Here is an 18,641-nt window from a genome sequence, read left to right as displayed (position 1 = left end):
ACATCCAGTCTGCATCCTGCTGCACCTGGGTTTCACAGTGGTGTCATGAAAGGGGGGAGGAAAGTAGAGAATCCTCTTTTGAAGAGTTACTGCTGCCAGTTCCTTCCTCGTGTATGTTGGTGAATGTCCTCCTAAAGACAGACTCAGGCCTTTCACTGATGCTAGCGGTGGTCACAGTTTTATTCTAGCACAATAAATAGAGGTGAAATGTCTGCCTTTGATGTATTAGAGATTGATAAAGATGGAGCTTTGGAAATAATCTTTGCTTATGCCAAGTAACTGCTGCAAGATTCATGTCACATTTTCTGAGCTAATGAATGGTGACTCTAATATTCACGAGAGATCAGGGAGTTAAGCTTCATTGCATAAAGCTTTTATTCCCTAGGCTGGCTTTTTCAGTCCATCCAGTTCTGAGCCCCACAAGCACCAGTGAGATAGCTAAGGGAAAAGAGCATGTGGGAGTTGGTTTTGTTCTTCTTTCTCCAGTCACAGTGCATTTCTGGGTAATCCAGCTCCTCTCCCAGGAGAAGCAGAAGTCACCTGCACAAACTCCTGGCAAGGTCAGCTTCTTTAAGCTGGTTGAGATGATTTGTTCTGGGAGATGTGCAAGATGGTAAAGAAAAGGATAAAGATGTGCAAGAGGGTAAAGAAAAAAGAAAAAAACACCCATAATCCATGTTGGCTTTCAGTAATATTAGAATAATTTATAAAGGCATCAAAACAAATTCAACATCTATTAACAAGCTGATATTGCAATCAGTACTTAATTATGAGGACATTTTGGTGAAGTTCAAGGCACCTTGAAACGAGATGGAGCAATAGTAAAAGTCATGCTGACTGCTGCAGCATACCCTTCATTTTAACGGTCTGACCACCCTCTGCATGGCCTTTTCCTACCATCCTTTATACAAGCCCCATTTGTTACAACCCAGTAAGAACTGCCTTCTTTCCACCTCTGTAAGTATTTACTGTTCCATACTGGGCACAGATTCTCTATCATGACAGGAAGGAGACCAAAGTGCTTCACCTTCTTTTCTGTCAGATGCAGCTCAAGTGACTTGTTTTCCACAGGCACGTTTCTGACTTCAGCGTCATTTCACTCTCACTGTTAGCTAGCAGCAACAGCTGATCCCATTCTTTCTGCTGTTTAAGACAGTAGCTGCATTTATTGGCCAAATGGAGAGGCCACACCATGTGCCAGGGGAGCTTTTGAGACAAATGGATCTTAAGCCATTTCTGTACAACAGGCTCTGATAAAAGGGCCTGCTGTATTCTGCCTTCAGCTAACAGCCAGAGGAAGTGAAGTCACTTGGTGTGTAAACAGCTCAATCATCTAGCAAGAAACAGGTCTACTCTGCTCTAAGAGCCAATTACCAATAGCCAGCCCTAAGAAAAGCATTGCTGAGGATGATGGGCACATACCTGCAGTCTGTTTGCTACTACAAGGAATTAAAACATTCATTCTAGGTAGCATTTTTACAGAAGAGACTCCTTTGATTAATCTTACAGTCTGAGCTGGTTCCATAAAAGGTACAGCAGAAACAGCACAGACAGATCTCTGATGTGAGAAAGATCTGTTTCTTATACTGCTAATTAGCAACTTAAAAAAAAAGATGGAATTGCTTCAAGTAGAATTTGTTTCCAGGTAGGAATTTAACAGGTTGGAGGTCAAACCAACCTGCTGGGACTTCATTTCTTTCATTCTAACCTACGCAGTGTGTTGGAACTGAAGCCTGAGGTGTCCTATCCTGGAGATTCCAACACAGCACACTGCAATTTCTTACAGCAGTGACAGAGCTGCAAGCACATCTTGTCCCTGCTGCCTCAGCTCTGCCTCTCAACGCTGGGAAACTAAAAGACAAACAGCTTCTCATCAACAAACCTGCTTTCTTAGCCATCTGCCTTCTTTGGGAAAAGCTGGTCACTCGTCAGGTCTTAAAACCAGAGACATCAAGCTGAGGGAATTGATAAACTACCCAAGTTCTTCATCTCTGCTACCTGGTGATAGGACCGTCATAGGAGTCAACGCAGCCCTGCCATGCTGAGTTGGCAGCTCTTCAGCTGCAAACTTCTTTGATGTATAAAAACATTCAGTAGGTGGAAGCAGCCTAAGAACATAAAGCTGTGGGCTACCTGCTTAATTGGACTGCATCCCCACAGTTTTATTAGTGGCTTTTATAAACGTATAAAATGATTCAGTGTCCAGTATGGCAGTAAGGTAGAGAGCAGCAGCCAAGTGGTATTCATGGACTAGTAGGGGAAACAGGCCAGTCACATCTGTTTTAACCTGGTCCAAACATCAAATGGAAAGAGGAGTTCTAAAACTAAAAAGCAAAGATGGGTGAGTCGTAGAGAAGCACTGCAACACCACTACTAAAAGCTCTATTGAGTCCAAGAAGCTACAAGTGTTCTGAGTCACCGTTACCTTCAATCTAACAATCAGTCGGTGGCAACCTCCACACGGTAAAGAAATGTTTTCTCCAAAAATGAAGTGAAAGTCATTGTCATGAGGCAGTGTGCTGTACAGCAAGAGTTCAGCATTCCCTCAGCTTGTCGTGTTCAGCTCAGCGTGGTGGTCAGCAAATATCTGATACCAAGGATGATCCTTAAGGCTGCTGCATGATTTGTCACAGCTTTCACACAAGGCTCCCTGGCCAGGATACCACAGTAAGCGTCACTTTGTTCTTTTGCTCCTTCAGCATTGGGATTAGTTCTGAGTTGCTCATTCCAACTGCTGGTACGCCATTTACTGCCACTATTTCATCTCCACACCTAATCAGAAAGACAAAAAATGAGCTCATCATGAGTAAATTCATTCACATTGTAACCCTGGACACCAGGATCACCTACTCCACCCCATACCAAGATCATAAATTCTTTACTGAAATGACTCTTAGATAAAGGGCAAAAAGAGAGCAGACGCAAACAGAGAAATGAGTGCTGTCCTGAACCTGAGGGCAGGGGGAGGAAGACAGTGCTGTGCACAGGAGTGTAACTGGCTGGCTTGGCAGTAGAGGGCTGGGCCAAGAGAAATGCTCACAGGCTGAGGCATTCTCTCACTGTAGCTTGATCCAATAGGTTTGTCAGGCTGCCTGCATCATCCAACCACAGCACACCCAGATACCCTCCATGTGGCTGTACAGCTCAGCTGCAGTGGGATGAGATGCCAGAGCAAGCCCCTGTCCTTCCCTCAATCTTACAGGGCTCCCCAGGCACTAAAACAGGATGCCCAGCTGGCCCCAGGCCCCCACCAGGGCTCTGAGCAGCTCTGTTCTTCCGTGCTTCCCAGGGTAGCAAAGCCTGACTCACTGCACTGAGACTGCCCCCCTGCCAGAGAGCAGCCTGTAACAGTATTGCACTTGCAGCCTGCTGCATGCTTGTGGAAGAGCTGGTTCTGGTGGATCCTGGAGGTAATGCAGACTACTCACCACTTTGCCTGCTGCATTACTGACAGGGCAGCAAGGCTACCTTCCATTTTCTCTACAGGAGGGCTTTTCCTTCTTGCACTGAGACAGTCTTCATAATTCAGGTGTTGGTTTTTTTTGTTTGGTTGGTTGGTTTTTTGTTTTTGTTTTTTTTTTTGTTTTTGTTTTTTTTTTTTTTAACTCAGAAGCCTCTATGGTTAATCTGGAACATCCCCTTTCTAGTTCTTCTAAATTACTCAATTAAAGCCTTTACAGCCTTTTAAAATACCACATTTAATTCCCTTTAGTAGGTGGTTACGCTTTTATAGAAAAAGCACTCATTAATACAGGGTTTTGTAATGCTATTAACTGCCTAAGTGTGCAGCTATGGATTAGAAGTCCTTAACTTAAGCTCAGCCAGTCAAAAGGGTAAAAGCTCTCCAGTGAAACGACGTTTCTGCCTCGAGCCCACAGAAGGGCTCACACTCACTTCAGCCTTGCGTTGCGGCAGGCGGGCGTCCCAGGCACGATGGTTTTGATGAAGAAGGGCTGGTTTCCTTTGCTCTCCTCAAAGCCTCCTACAATGCTGAAGCCCCAGCTTTCCTGGTTGCCTTTGCTGAGGACAATATCTTGACAGCAGTGAAGGTAGCTGCAAAGAAGGCACAGCCAAAAACAATGTTTGTAAACATGCTTCAAGGAAAGCCAACTGACCAGAAGTTTACATTTTCCTTTGGGGGAAGTGCAGCTATGCAGCAGCCTCATCTTTCTTATTTTATGGGCTGAAGGCAACCCTCTGTGCAAGGTGCGTTACGGGACAATTACAAATCTGAAGACAACAGACTCTTAGAAGTCTTACATTGTCAGTGGTAGTCATAGAGTTTTAAAATGACTGCTCTCAAAGGGCTTGTGAACTGAAAAATTCATGAATTCACTTCAGAATTACTTAATGATTTTACCTAGCAAAGGAACAAAAACCACATCAACTATAAACAGCACTGCTAAACCCCATGCAGTCAATGGGAATTGAGATTTTTATTCAGCTTGGTCCAACGAAGGCATTCAGCAGCCACCTCTCACTGATGGCAAGTGAGCACGGTGAGGTGAGGCAGCATTCCTTCTGCATACCACATGGGAGCACGAGATGCCTTTCCTGCAGGAAGGGATTGCTAACCCAGGGCTGCTGTGTACAGTGAGATAGCAGACAGCAGATCGCTTAAGTGCTGGCCTCACTCAGTGAGGTGCCCTCCCAGGGAGCCTGAGACACACGGCAAGGCAGAACACAGTAATGGAGTGCTAACAGAACCAGGCCTTTGCAGGGCATCTGAAGAGGCATGGCAGAAGCACAGGCCGGCAGTCAGGTAATGTTCTGGCAACAGCAGGCTGCGTGGAATTGCTGCTGATCACCCCCTGAGCTGTTCCTGCAGCTGAACTTCTCCTTTACAAAGTTTTTGCCTCAAGAGCTTTGCTTGAGCAGTTTGCAGATGAGTTTCAGAGTTCAAAAGCCTTCTCAGTTAACTTCTCACTGAGACAGAGATCCAATTATCTGCTTTCAAACAGAAGTTTACTTCTGCACCAGTTCCTCACACATTAACGCTGGGAGACCCAGCTGCAGCTTACTGGTGCCTCCAGTTTTCTTCTGCTGGTATTATACAAATAAAAAAAACAAACAGAGCTGTGACAAACATTATGGCATCTGGTGCAGATAAACAGCCCAGAGAACAGAAGTGCTACTTCAGCATAAAACATAAGTGAGCACTGAACACATTCTCCAAGAATTGAAAAAAGCTCTTTACTAGAAATCTATTTCCATATGAAAAGGAGCTTTTAGGAAGAGAAACATTAGTTCACTAATGTTCACAGAAAATGACCATGAGAAAAATAATTTGGACGTCACAGAAAGTAAAGGTGCAGATTTTATTCTGGGAGGCTCCCTGCTAGATCTGCATCCCCCTCAGAGTTTGTGGAATGCGCTGCTCCGGTGAGGCCACAGCAGGGAGCACCTCAAGGTTACTGCAGAATTCTCCAGCTTTGTGGACTGGCTGCAGATAGATCTCAAAGTAAGAGGGATGCTGCTTTTCCACCCCTGAGCATTAACAGCTAGGCCTAGTGTGGCATGGGGCTGTTTCAGGAGTCAAAAGCTGATACAGAGCAAGAGAGAGTAACTCAATCTCCAGGATTCAAAGAGCAATGAATTAAATCCCCAACACCATGTTTTGAGATTTACACTATGAGTAACTGGTCTTTAACAATCCTATGAAGAAATGAAGCTCCTAAGCTATCTTCTGTGACACATACAGCGATCATGATAATCATTCTAACAGCAGTAATTAGTAGTATATAATTAACTTGAAACACTCCCCACTACCAGATTACTAGCAAAACAATGGAGAGAGTAGAAGTCTATGGGGACAGCAGGGTTTCCCACAGTGGTATTACAAGAGAAAAAAGCCAGAATGTCAGGCACCAGGCTCTGTTGCCTGAGGCTGGAGAGAAGAGTGTTCCCACCTCATCCCTCCAGCAGCACAGATGTCTGCATCTTCATCAGGCACACATGGCCAGAGGCAAGGGTGGAAACTCTGACCTAAGCTTACACACCAAATGTTGTGGTATCCAAGCGACCTTATGAGCATGGAGCGTTTCCTTTCAGAGGACTATGACCAAGATGCTCCTGTTATTCTGTCACCTGGCATCCCAAGAAAGATACAAGACCAGGGCTGTGATCTCCTGAAACTGTTGAGCCCTTGTAGCCTGGCACGTAGCCCAAGTTCTACAGGATGGGCTCCAGGGGCTGCACAGCTCAGAGCCTGCATGTCACTCAATGCCAGCCTGACAGCATTTGATGTAAAGAAAATAACCCACAGACACAAGAACCCAGGCTGGAATAAACACTGTAGGCTCAAGCGTTGCAACAACAGAGTACATTTCTCTAGCCCTGAGCCAGACTTTGACTCCAGTCTTTCAGCATGAAAGCTTCGACTGAGAAGGATTTAAGGACTTCTGTATCAGAGTAGTAGCTGTAAAAAAAAATGCTTAGCATAACCAAAATTCTACATGCCATCAACACTAAGCTTAAAGCTTCCACGCTGACTGCTACCAGGTCTTACTACAAGCAGGTGGGAAAGCAGGTGAGAAAGAATTGGAGCCATTTTTACTACTGGAAACAAGAAAAATTTTGTTGACTCCTTAAGGTCAGTGCAAGAAAGTAAGCCTGAAGAGCAGAAAGGGCATCTGAAATCACTGCTCCCTGCTTCAGGAGTGAGACCTTCTAACAGGCAAAGGAAGGGGGAGCGAACGTTATTACCAGCACAAAAGGATTTCCAGCAATGCATTACATGGCTAGTAATGTCAGCCTACGCTTGAAATGAAGGCAAGTTCTTAGTGAGTAAAGAGTGGACACCAGTCCCTGCAGCAGGAAGGGTGGTAATGCTGGGAACATGCAAAGGAATTGGAGAAAGGAAGAAGGGAGAAGGCATGGCCAGTTCTTCCTGGCTGTACTTCGCCCCTGGAGCACCCAAGAGGAACAAGCACCTGCTAGCAGCTGAGAATGCAAACCCAGGTTTGGGCCATCCAGGTACAGCTTGAACTGGTTCACAGCAGGCCTGCACAGAACGGACGAGTTGATTCTGAGGGAGGGAGGAGGAAACTAGAGGACTGTGCTGAGCACAAGCCAAGTTAGTCACCTGAGACACAAAGCCACCTTCCTTGGGCTGTTTTGTTGAGCGCTTCCAGGCTGCTAAGTAACACAAGGGTAACGTAACAAGAGGCTTGTTAGTCTTTCTTCTTTCAGATGCCTCAAGAAACAAGGCTATAAATAATCTGAGCTTCCCACAAAAGGGTTTGGCTTTACTGTTCTACATTCGTCTTCTGCACGATCCCTCTCCAGTTACCTGAAATGACAACAGATTCTGTCTTTTCTGGCTGAGTATACTTTCATGAAACCACAATAGTGAGCAAACAAGAGGTTCAGCTCACCAGAAAGGAGACAGAAAATAAGTTTTTGACGTCTCAGCTCTGTAACATGGAACGTAACATGCTGCTGCTAAAATCTTTGCTAAGTTAATGATCCAAAGCTTTGCAGCAGGGAAACTCAGCAATTCAGAATGGTTTGTGCTTCACATTAGAGATCACACAGTTAAAACAGCCAGAAAGAATGAGACTGAAAGAGTTCCTCCGAATGAGATGATCAGAATCGGGATTGTAAAGCAGCAGATACCTGCTGGCCTCTGTAATGCCATCCAGAAAGAGACACTGATTTCAGCTAGTGACATTTCAGAAGGGACTGGTTCTATGCTGAATAAATTTCAAGTGAGTGCCTCAAATTCCAAAATGTATGCTCTTCATTTTCTGTGTCACTTCTCTTAGAGAAGGGAAAAAAAATAAAAATTTCAGAAACTTCTGAAACATGGTTACTGTGCAAAAGAAGTGGAAAAACAAGGGGTAACACTGTAAGAAACAGCTGAACTTCTTTATGCATTCGTTGTGCTGTGATCTCCCTGGCAGATGAGGCTTTCCTGTGCCTTAAAGCTAACAAGGATACTGGCAAGTCAACCCACAAAGTTCATTTCTAGTGTTAAGTCAGCTCAGTGACTGAGATCACTAAACAAATGTACCTGGGCAATCCAAGCCATGTGATCCAGAGGGGAGACCAGCTGAATCCTCGCTCCTTGATGTCTAGAGAGGGATCTGTGGGGTCTGTTAAAAGGATTTCCAAGGCTTTCAGTATGACCGAGTGGGAAGCTGCATTAGATTTCAGTGCTGAGACAGCTTCATAGTAGTTCAGATGAGTCAAATCAATGCCATTTATGCTCAGAAGTACATCTCCTGTTGATTAAATAAAATGGGATTATTGCAAACCTTGTGCTCTGAAGCACGTTCCTGCCTCAAGGTCTCATGTGGAACCCTGCTTCCAATTTCACTTTACTATCTAAATCCAAATTCTTACCTCGCTTGATTCTGCCATCCCTGAAGAGGCACCCGATGGGCTGTACACTTGTTACATATATAGGGAGCTTGTTTTTGTTATCTCGTCCACCTCCAATTGTTATTCCTAGGGATTCCTTTGGTTCCTTCTTTATTGCAACTGTCTTTTCATGACTTACATATCCCGGAGGTAATTCCTACAATAAAATGACAATACAATACACAGATTCATTAATGCAATTAACACGAAAAGCTCAGAGTCAGAACGAAATAGGCATTATGTTTCTTTAACTCAGAACATTTGGCTAGATGCTAGATACTGCTAGATGGCAAAGTCAGTTTCTTGTACTCACTATGGGTGAAAATACTACTCTGTATTTCCAGTGTGACACTGCTGTGACTGAGGAACAGCTCTCTGGAAAACAGCTGCTCTCCCAACAATCCTGCTTCCTTGTGCTGTGAAGAGATGCTCACTCTGAGAACAGTTCTGCACCAAGGGACAAGGCCGCTCATATCAAGCAATCAACTCCTTTCTGACTACTACTAAACTGGGATCAGTAACTGCTGAATTATTTTGCTTCTTGTGACTTAAAAGACATATGGAAACTTGACATTTGCTCTGTTTGTATTATAATCACCCCTCATCCTGATTTCTGCTCCTCAAGCCAATAACATAAATGGATAAAACAGACAAATAGGAGTTGTTTGAGATACTGTATATAAAAGAAAAATCAAACTTGGAGATGCTGACAAAGATGGCCAGCATCCCTAGAAAATGAATGTGTCTAATGACTGTATGAGTATTACTTAAAGTTTAAATACCAGAGTTTATTATTTCCCTGTTAATTTGCAAATAATTGCAGATGTAACAAACTGTGGAGGTAGAAGTAGGTTCCTTACTAATCTTCAGAGGCATTTAGACACAGAAGTCTAGGCAGTTTTAGAATGTTTGCTTCCACAGCTGGCAGCTCTAAGCACGAAGCAAACCTCCACTGGTACAGAAGACTGGCAATTCTCCTCCTGCAGGATATTCTTGTAACATTCAATGGATGGCACATACAACACTCGAGTCACAGCAGCGTGATCTGTGTAGCTTCTACTTCTGTGTCACAGAGCTGTGTCTCCAAACCAGAAGCATCACTGCACGACACCCTGAACACACTGTGCTTTATGAACGTCAAGAAGTCCACCACTGGCCCTGCTGGAGTGTCATGGACTGTGAATTTCCCATGGCCCATTCCAAACAAGGAGGGATTAAACACTGGTTCTGCATCAAAACTAGAGACAAACGAGGAAATTGATATGTTTTTTTCCAGTAGATGACAAATGCAGAGTTTTCTAGTGCCAACAGCCACCAACATGCTGTTGTCAACAGCTCAAGAAGAAAAGGAGCTACTCAATCAGTTATACGTAACAAATAACTGTCACAGAGCTAACATAATAGAGCTACCAGACCAGGGTAACCAGTGTTTTTGCTGTTATTTCCAAGCTTACCTTCTGGTAGTTGGACTTCCGTCTGTAGTGACTCTGCTCTAGCCTTCTCCTGTGGTGCACTGGGCTTCCTCCCCCACTGCTGCTGCTGCTGTTGTTTGACGTGCTGCCATCTTCCCCTGGGTCCAACAGCTGCACACCTGGCTGCCTCAGGACTACGAAGTTTACTCTGGATTCACTGGTCTGCCAGGAGCAAAAAGAACATCTGAAACCGTTACAAGTCAAGCAAAAGAGGGCAAAACAGGATGATTGCTTCCTCTGCTTTGGTACGTGCAACCAGAGCAGCGTATCGCAATACAAAATGAACAGCCAGAACGACCGATGCACACAATGGACAACCATCACAAAAGCAGTAGATGCTTTTTCTTCTGCTGTAAATAAACTTGTTACAGCTCCTTTCCTCCCAGCCCATATGCCACATCTGCTGTTAAGCATTTCTTCCATCTGTTTTTCCCCCCAAATACCTGAAGACCTGACCTTTTGCCCAAGATTGCTGCCAGTTAAAAACTCAACCAGCTGTATATCTGGCCTTGGCAGAAGTACAGGAAAAGCATTCACTATTGTTACTGCTCTTCTATCTGAAAGAAACTGAATTAATCCAACAAAACCTTATTGTGAAGGACTCTATTGGCGAAAGGCGTCTGTGCTTGCTTGGGGCATTTCCTGCAACAGATGAGAGAAGTACAGCTGTCCAGAAGTCCTCACTACTGGAAGTTCCCCACTCCTCTGGTGCCACAGCACCAAGCAGCAGTGAATTCCATGGCCTGGGAAGAGAGACTGCATCAACTGCTTTGCTTCTGTTGTATTTAGTCAGCTGGTTGGTCCGTGTGTGTCTTTAAACTACCAAAGGACAGGGTTTTCACAAAACAGAAGCTTTAAGTCTCTCATCTCCAAAATCACTTCAGGATGCAATTTTTTTCCTCAAAGCAATTTTGCACATATCTGTGTCTTCACAAAATACATTGTAAATATTGCATCCTGCTTTGGGAATTTGCCTTCCCTTTCATCCCCGAGCAGGGCACTACGTACAGTGTAAATGGGTGTGCATATACAGGATAGGTGCAAATGGTCCTTCACAATACTTTTCTCCAAACAGTTTGCAATCAAAATTAGAACAAAGTTTAACCAAGAAGCTCTCAGAAGAAAAGAACGTTTGGGAAAATGTCAGTTCTACAGAATGTCACTTCAAAAGGAATTAATTCCCAAAGCCACTGAAGCCAGTTCTGAGACTTACTGATCTTAGTGGGATGAAGTTCCTCATACAGAAGTTACACTTGCACGCTACAGCAAGAATGAAAACCAATTCTAACAGGCCATAGTATGGAATCACACATACAGTAGAAGGAAAGATCTCAGTGCTGGAATCCTGCTGTTACTGTTCTGTTCTCCTACTGCACTGTGCTCTCCTTTGCTAATTAGCAGGAAGAGAACTGGCTCTCCCTCACTCTGCTGACCTCGGATCCTTTCCAGGATATAAACAGTATGTGATCAGATGTATTGTGTCAGGATCTTCAGATGGAAACTGGAGGTCACTGCCTAGGAAAATAAACAATTTAAACACTGATCTTCGTGACATCTACTGCACACACAGCAATCCCTGTTCCTCAATCAATACTCCTAGCCTGCTCTGTTCACCAACACATTTGGCATGCTGCAATAAGAACAAACCCCTGTTGTGAATGAAAAGCCACCCTTCTCCTACCCTTTTTAGCATTTAAAAAAGTTCTTAATCTGAGATGCTGTTTGCATGGAGAGATGTGGAGAGAGTCTGGAAAACATCTTCAGTTCAACTGCTCGAAGCACAAGAAGCTGTCCTAATCTGTTCTGGTTTCTGTAATGTGTGCATCTACACAGAGCATACAAATACTTATTCTGCAAGAAACTCTCCACACTGCCACACCACAAAGAAATTCCAATTGCCTTGGCTAAGCTGACGTGCCACTAGCAACTGCCTCGCTTCAGACTTGTCAGATGACTCATGATGTATTCCCACTCTTCATGTTTATCTTTGTTTGGAAGCAGCATTTCCCACACATCTGCAGAGCAGTTACTTTCCCAAAAAGAGATTTCAGGGAAGGCAGTTCGCTGCAGCATGTTCTGTTAGCCCCTGGGTCAGAGCAGGAGCCCTGCCATCAATGCAGGAAGCTGCAGTATCATTAGCCAGACAATTTCTCCACATTATAAATTACCTGGATGATCTGTGCGGCAGTCTCAGGTGTTCCTTGCCTCAAATCCTGGCCATTTATAGACAGGACTCTGTCATTTCGACTCAGTTTCCCATTTTTGGCTGCCAGACCTCCCTCGAGCAGATCCAGAATAAAAATCCCTGCCTCATCAGTCTTCCTGATCAGTTTGATTCCCAAGGGTTCCGATCGGTCTCTCTTTATCAAGGTGACATGGATCACTTCCCGATTCGTAGCAGAAGTGGAGTCCTGCTGTGCAGTCCTATTGGAAAAGCCTTTCTCTTGGAGGACAATGAGGTGGAGAACAGGACCTGGGTGGCGCAGGAAGGACACAGCTTGGCAGTGAGTCACACTGCTGATGTTGACACCATTCACCTAGAAAAACAAACAAACCAGAGTCCCTAATCAGAACCTATGTAATTTAGGCACTGTCTACAATGCAGAACATCACAAAGCTGGAGACAGGATGCACAATCCCTATTCAATGCCGTGACTGAAGCAGCTGTTCCTCATGCACATCAGAGAGCAGAGTTTTCTATAAAAGCAATGCAGAAGAAAGCGGATGAATCAAGGCCATCGGTGATGGTGAGTAGCTAAGTACATGGAGGAGACAGGAGCCCTCCCGTGGCTAACAAACCCCACAGTGCAGGATGTTAGATCGTGACACTGCAGAACTGCTTTCCACTGACTTCCAGCATTCATTATGCTCTTGGAGGAGAAGAGCTGAACTGGAGACTACCTACCCCTCACTTGGGAGAGCAGTGCACAGCCTACAGAACTTCTGGAATTGTCGCCCTAATCACGCTTTTACCAAAGTAACTCTGAGAAGCTGATTTTCACTCTGCCACGTGAGATACTGTAGTGTCCTTCTTTCAGGATGGCAGCAGGGCTACTGAGTGTGGGAACCTACTCTAATTACAGTCCAGTCAAGATCGAAAGGCGTACAGTTTGGATAAAGCAGAAGTTGTGTTGTTGGTCTGCATGAGAAACCAACTTGGAGATTCAATCGGCCACTTGTGCACAAGGCTGCCACTCATTACTGACGTCCACAGCCCAACAGGATAATTAGGTCTTTATGGCTTGTCAGATGATTGGGCAGCCATAGCCGGAAGGTGCTAACAGTTTTCCTGCACATAGGTTTCAGTGCCTTGGACAAGGCTCTGTCACCTCGGTCAGCACACTGCAAGAGGCGTAACGGCTTGTCAGATTCATCTGGAAACTAAGTCTGGCCGTGGGTCAGCATGGTACAAGGCTGGTGCTCCTTATTACTCACATTATATATGTGACGTTGACTTCAAGTTGTAAGGTCTAAAGCTTCCTACCTGCCCATTAAGGAAATGCAGCTTAAGCAACATAGTAAAGCAAGCAACTACGACCTCCAAGCTAGAGCACAATCCACTGGAGAGAAATGGTGCTACTGGGTGCAGTTTATCACATAAAGATCTTTTCACTTCACACAAAATGGTATGAATTCAAAAATCTGGAGGGATCAGAAGGGTCCTCAAATCTACTTCTCAATTCCAGGAGACAGATGATGCTATTGACAGACATGTCTGATCAGTGCTTTAAAAAAAAAAAAAAAAAAAAAGCCTTCTCTGTAGAGATTTCCCAGTTCTTCTAGGCGACTTTGCCTGTTTATCCCTTTAGTTAAGACAAGCAATGAGACAGGAGGGTTGCATACCTCAAGAATATGGTCCCCAGGTGCTATTCTTCCATCTGCAGCAATGACAGAATCCCGCAAGACTTCCTGAACAACAATGTTTCCTAGTGGGGTGTCCTTACCCCCCACTATTCTCATCCCAAGCTCTTCCTCTGGATCTTCTCTGTGAATTTCAATTGTGCTCGTTTCAGCCACAGGGCTAGCTCTCTGAGGAACATCTGGTGGTGGAAATCAAAGAGAAAAAAACCAACACATGAATGGAATCTTCCCCCACTAGACCCACAAGATTTTTAACACTGTTAAAGTAGCATCTAGAAGGAAAGGAAAACAGCTGTCAAGAGAAAAAGCTCGGTCAAACTGAAAGCTATAAAGGCCTAATTTCTGTAGTTTCTCCAGAACATCTTGCCCTAACTTGTGGCAAATTTTAAACTCTCTCACTGCTATTTCTTGTGTTTTACTGCAGGGTATTCATTCAGTGTGTTTCACTTAGACATTTAGTTTTCTGCTGTGACAGCTGGACTCCTGGAAGCACACATGCACTAATCCCAAATTCCACAGCACCCATTAGAGAAGGGAACTGCCGCACTATAATTACTGGTCTGTCATGAGGTGATTCTACCACAGGCAGTTCACTACAACTTCCCTCCTCTAATTTCCTTTCCTCCTCTTCTTCCATCTCTCCTATAACACAGAAGTAATGTTTACCTATTTCACAGCCTCCTGAAGCCTAAGCAATGCTTCTCAGACACTTTGAAGATGAAAGTGGTTGTTAGCAAGTCATTTTAAAGCTACCAGCACTGCAGCATTTAGGCAAGCCCAGCACTCTAATGAAGCCAAGGAGCCTGACTGCAAAGGTGAACTGCAGGTCTCATACAAAAGATGCAAGATCTGCTCCAAGTGTACTCAGAGTCAAAGCCAAGCGAGAACTAAGCTGAGCTGTGCAATGGCACATCACAGAGGAGTACCCAGCTCCAGTCTCTGCACATCTGGAAACTGAGACACTCTCAAAGAAGGCACTGAGATTTCCACGCTCCTTCCTTCTGGCAGGGATTGACACGAGAGGTTCTAGGCTGCAGTGCAGATGGTTACTTTTATCTGCAAGGGTTTCATAAATAACTACTAATCCCAAACCAGGCTAGGCTATAAAAACACACTTGCTTTGTAGCATTAGGGAGGTGCTGACCACTCCAGGAAATCAACTGTATATTTAACTTTCTGAACAAGATTAAGAAGTTGGAGCATTTCCTAATTACTAATTATTTGGCTTCTATAAGTGCTTTTAGTGCTGCACGTTCCCATTGAGAGAAACTGCATTAATTTCTGCAAAGAAAACTGTAAATACAACATTCACTGCAGCCTGAGATCTCAGAGTTGTTTTGTGCCAGCAGTTCTGTGCTTCTGAGCAGATCTTCCCACATGCAACGCACATCTGATGAATGTATCTTCCCTCTCCTCAAGAACAAGATGAGGAAAGAGAGGATATCTAACAATACTGGAGAAGCGTCTGAAATAATTACCTCATTTTTATATTATAAAAGGTAATTACATAATTACATCTGTTTATCAAACTCTCACCTTCTTCAGTCTCCTCAAAAGCTGGGTTAACCAGTCCAGGCTCTGCGGTCCCTAGTGACACCACAGCAGCTGCAGAGCTTTCTGCTACAAGCGGGGATCCTCCACTGGGTCCCTCTGGATCCCTGGGCACCTCTGGATCCCTGGGAGCACTTGTCTCCACCTTGGTGAGGGGCTCTTCCTTCCCTTTGGAAACAGGGTTCCTTTTCCGCTGTAGTTCACATTTGTATTTCTTGAAACCAGGACACCTGGAGAGAGATCGTCAGTGACCGTAAGTGGCTGACGCAGCACACGTAGGCTCTGAGTGAGGAAAGCAGGCAAAGGACGTTCAGGACCTCAGCAGCTGCTGAGCTTGTATCACAGATGCTTGAAGTTGCTCTCATTCTACTTTCAGCTTCTACTTTCCTAAGTAGAAGAGCGGACAACCTACTCTCTTACTTTCAAAATTATTAAGCTCAATACTTTTAAAAGGAAAATGGAATGGGAAGAGGACTTCACTTGCTAAATATTTACATGGCAAACTCTCAGTGAAGACAATACCTCTTTTAAAACATAAGCAAACACTTAGCTCTGTGCTTTTAGAGCTGATGATGAACTGTAACTTTATGCAAAGGAAGTGACTCGAATTTCAAGCTCAGCTCTGAATCAAGCTTTGTTTTTAACGAGCTGGTAACATGCGAGAGCAGTGAGCAGAGCTTGATTCTCTTTCCCCTGAACGCGGCCTGACCCTCGGGCAGCTCCTGGCCTCCAATCCGTGCTGAAGATGAACGGGAGCAATTCACAGAAGCTTTACTCCCACTGACCACTCCCCACCTGGAGGTTCCAGGAGTAACTCTGCATTCAAAAAATGTGCTCTGTATGCAGTTACACCGCAGCTATCTCAGCAAAAATGAGCGAGGAAAAACAAGGTCTTTTATCAAAAGCACTTACAGAAAAGTAGCAGTTAAGGAGAGTGATGAATGCAAAAGAGTCACTTTCAGAGACATGAGTAGAACTGGGTGTTTACCAGAGTCACTTTTCAAATTAAACTCTATTTACATTCTGGATAAACAAGCCTTACCCAGGTATTATCCGGTGTATCCCTGGTCATCTTTCGCTTGGAGCCAACAAAATGACCCTAGAAGTTACCCTAAAAGGCAGAAGCTAGCTGACTCACTTGGGCACAGCCCTCTTAAGACATGGAGAAATAAATGAATTTTGCTAAGGGCAACAGAATCCCCCAAGAAACAAGCTGCTAGATGCTACTTATTCCCTTAGGTATCCTACTATAATTTAATCTCACAGTTAAAAAAAACACCCAAACCCCAGTGTAATTTTTTTTTTTCCTCCTTTTTTCCACTTTTCAAACTTAAAACGCTCACAACCTAAAGTCATGATTTTTAGAATACTCCATCCCCACTGGAGATGCTCAGAACTGTATGGGAAGGATATAGTTTCCAGTCAGGTCAGTGTCATCAACATTGAAGGATGCCTCCCTCTCTGAAGTGTAACTCATGCATCAGAGGGATTAGCAAGTGACAGAAGTTTACTGGTACCAAGGCAGACTTAAGAAGCTCAGAGGAAGGTTCTGACCCCTCAGCTCCATACCCAGCCCCACTCTGGCCATGCCCATGCAGCACCACAGCTACGTGGGCAGTCCTTTCTGCAGCACCAGCATTCAGTCCTATGGCAATGAGAAAACAGTACAGAGTCAGTTCAAGGATGCTGTAAGCTTTCTCAGGGCATCTTCCACCACTGCCCCGACTCTAACAGGAGCTCTCAGCTTGTGGTAACAAAGACAGGCTAAACAGCAAGGGTATGAGCTTGGCTGGAACTGTGAGAGTATCCCAAGTGCTGGGTGACCTATTTATAACACATGGCTCTGACTCAAAAAGCTACAACACAGCTGAAGGGAAACAAGCTGCGCTTCTCAATACCAACTGAGAAAAGTACACCTCACCAACAAAGGCCTGCTTCTGCCTGCACTTAGCAAGCAGCCTGCACTTAGCTCCCTTTCCTGCAATCATTAACTAGGAACAGATGTCATTCCATACCACGCTGAGACCTCTGTCACTGGCACTTCAGAACTTTGCCTGCTACCAGCTTAGCCAACAACGAAAGTACCTAAGCACATCTCTGCTGAAGTGCAAGGCAAAAAGAAAGCTCTTCCTCTACACAAAGGGAAAAACATATATTTCATGTGCTTCGTTTTCTCAGCAGAAGAATGAGAGAGGATAATGAAATTATAAGTAGGTGATTCAACAACTGCATAATGCACAGCTTGGAGGGACTTACACTATTTGGATCAAAGACATATATTGCACATCTTAATTGGACCAATTAAACTGGTAACACTGCACGATCCCTTGCCTCCAGAGTATTGACTTAGTGTCTGTCTTTCTTTTTCACACAAGTGAAAGAAGGAATATACATCTTTGGAATTGTTTACAAAGAGACAGACTCCCCAGATCAGGGCACGATTTATATACATTTGAGTGGTTGTGTCCACAGACAACTTGCCTGCAAGAAGGCAAGGAAAGACTTCAACCTTTGCCCTGCAGCACATGGGAGCTCACTTCCCTAGCTCACAATTATGCTGTCTTCACACACCCACCTTTCTGGCCTCACCTGCTGTCACGTCACCTCTGCTGTCCCATTTTGTCCCAATCTAAAAGGCTTTCTGCTCAGAAGCACAAGAGACAGATGGCACTACATGCAGCGCGATAACGCAAGGTAAATGGGAAAGCACCTGTTCTGCAGGTGAGCTTCTAGTTCACACCGCTGCATTGTCTGCTGACACTCTGCCTTGAATGGACAGATGACAACCAGCTTATCCAACAGGTTTCGGACTAGAAGGCTGGACTTGTGGCACTGCTGGAGAGAGAGCTTCTTCCGATCCATAGGACAGAAGTTATACTCCTGCATGAAGTTTTCAAGGCACTTGAAACAGTACGTATGCCCACAGGGGGTGTCCATAGGCTGGAGCAGAGGCTGAAGGCAGATGTGGCAAATGAGTTCATCGTCCACTTCATTCTGGAAGTTGTAGAGATGATTGTCCGGCAAGAGGTGGAACTGACCGCATTCACAGCACAGCTCAGCGCCGTGCTGTGCCTGCTCTTCTGCTGTGGGATCAGCCATGGTGGCCAGGAAGTGCACTCCCAGGGCAGCAGGAAGGAAATGTGTCCGGCAGCAGCTGAGTCCTCTGCTGAAAAGAAGAGAAAGAGTAATTCCCAGCTAAGTGCCAGCTCACAATGTAGCCAATTAAAAATTAAATTGCATTCCCACCTTAAGTTTCCCCTGGCATTCTCAACCCTACCAACCCCTTAAGAGTTCTTCCTTCCAGAGAGATCCTGTGAATGATCAACCCAAGGATGAGAGATCAAAAGCACACAATTGAGCAAAATCTTTAAGTGGATCAACTGAAGCTGAAAT

General features: G+C 44.6%; 1 protein-coding gene across 1 annotated transcript; it reads right to left on the bottom strand.

Annotated features, from left to right (window-relative positions):
* Positions 1–678: 678 nt before the first annotated feature.
* Positions 679–18,431, bottom strand: LOC128075764 (ligand of Numb protein X 2-like). Its single transcript, XM_052672762.1, has 9 exons — positions 17,959–18,431; positions 15,234–15,478; positions 13,680–13,876; positions 12,005–12,373; positions 9,819–9,998; positions 8,347–8,521; positions 8,015–8,225; positions 3,895–4,053; positions 679–2,772 (listed from the first exon to the last, which is right to left on the bottom strand). The coding sequence occupies exons 1-9, from the start codon at positions 18,345–18,347 to the stop codon at positions 2,637–2,639; spliced, it is 2,061 nt and encodes a 686-aa protein (XP_052528722.1). The 5' UTR covers positions 18,348–18,431; the 3' UTR covers positions 679–2,636.
* Positions 18,432–18,641: the final 210 nt, after the last annotated feature.

The sequence above is a fragment of the Tympanuchus pallidicinctus genome, unplaced genomic scaffold (genome assembly GCF_026119805.1).
Source record: "Tympanuchus pallidicinctus isolate F22 unplaced genomic scaffold, pur_lepc_1.0 scaffold13, whole genome shotgun sequence".
Classification (NCBI taxonomy): domain Eukaryota; kingdom Metazoa; phylum Chordata; class Aves; order Galliformes; family Phasianidae; genus Tympanuchus; species Tympanuchus pallidicinctus.
This window is presented reverse-complemented; position numbering and strand designations above follow the sequence as displayed.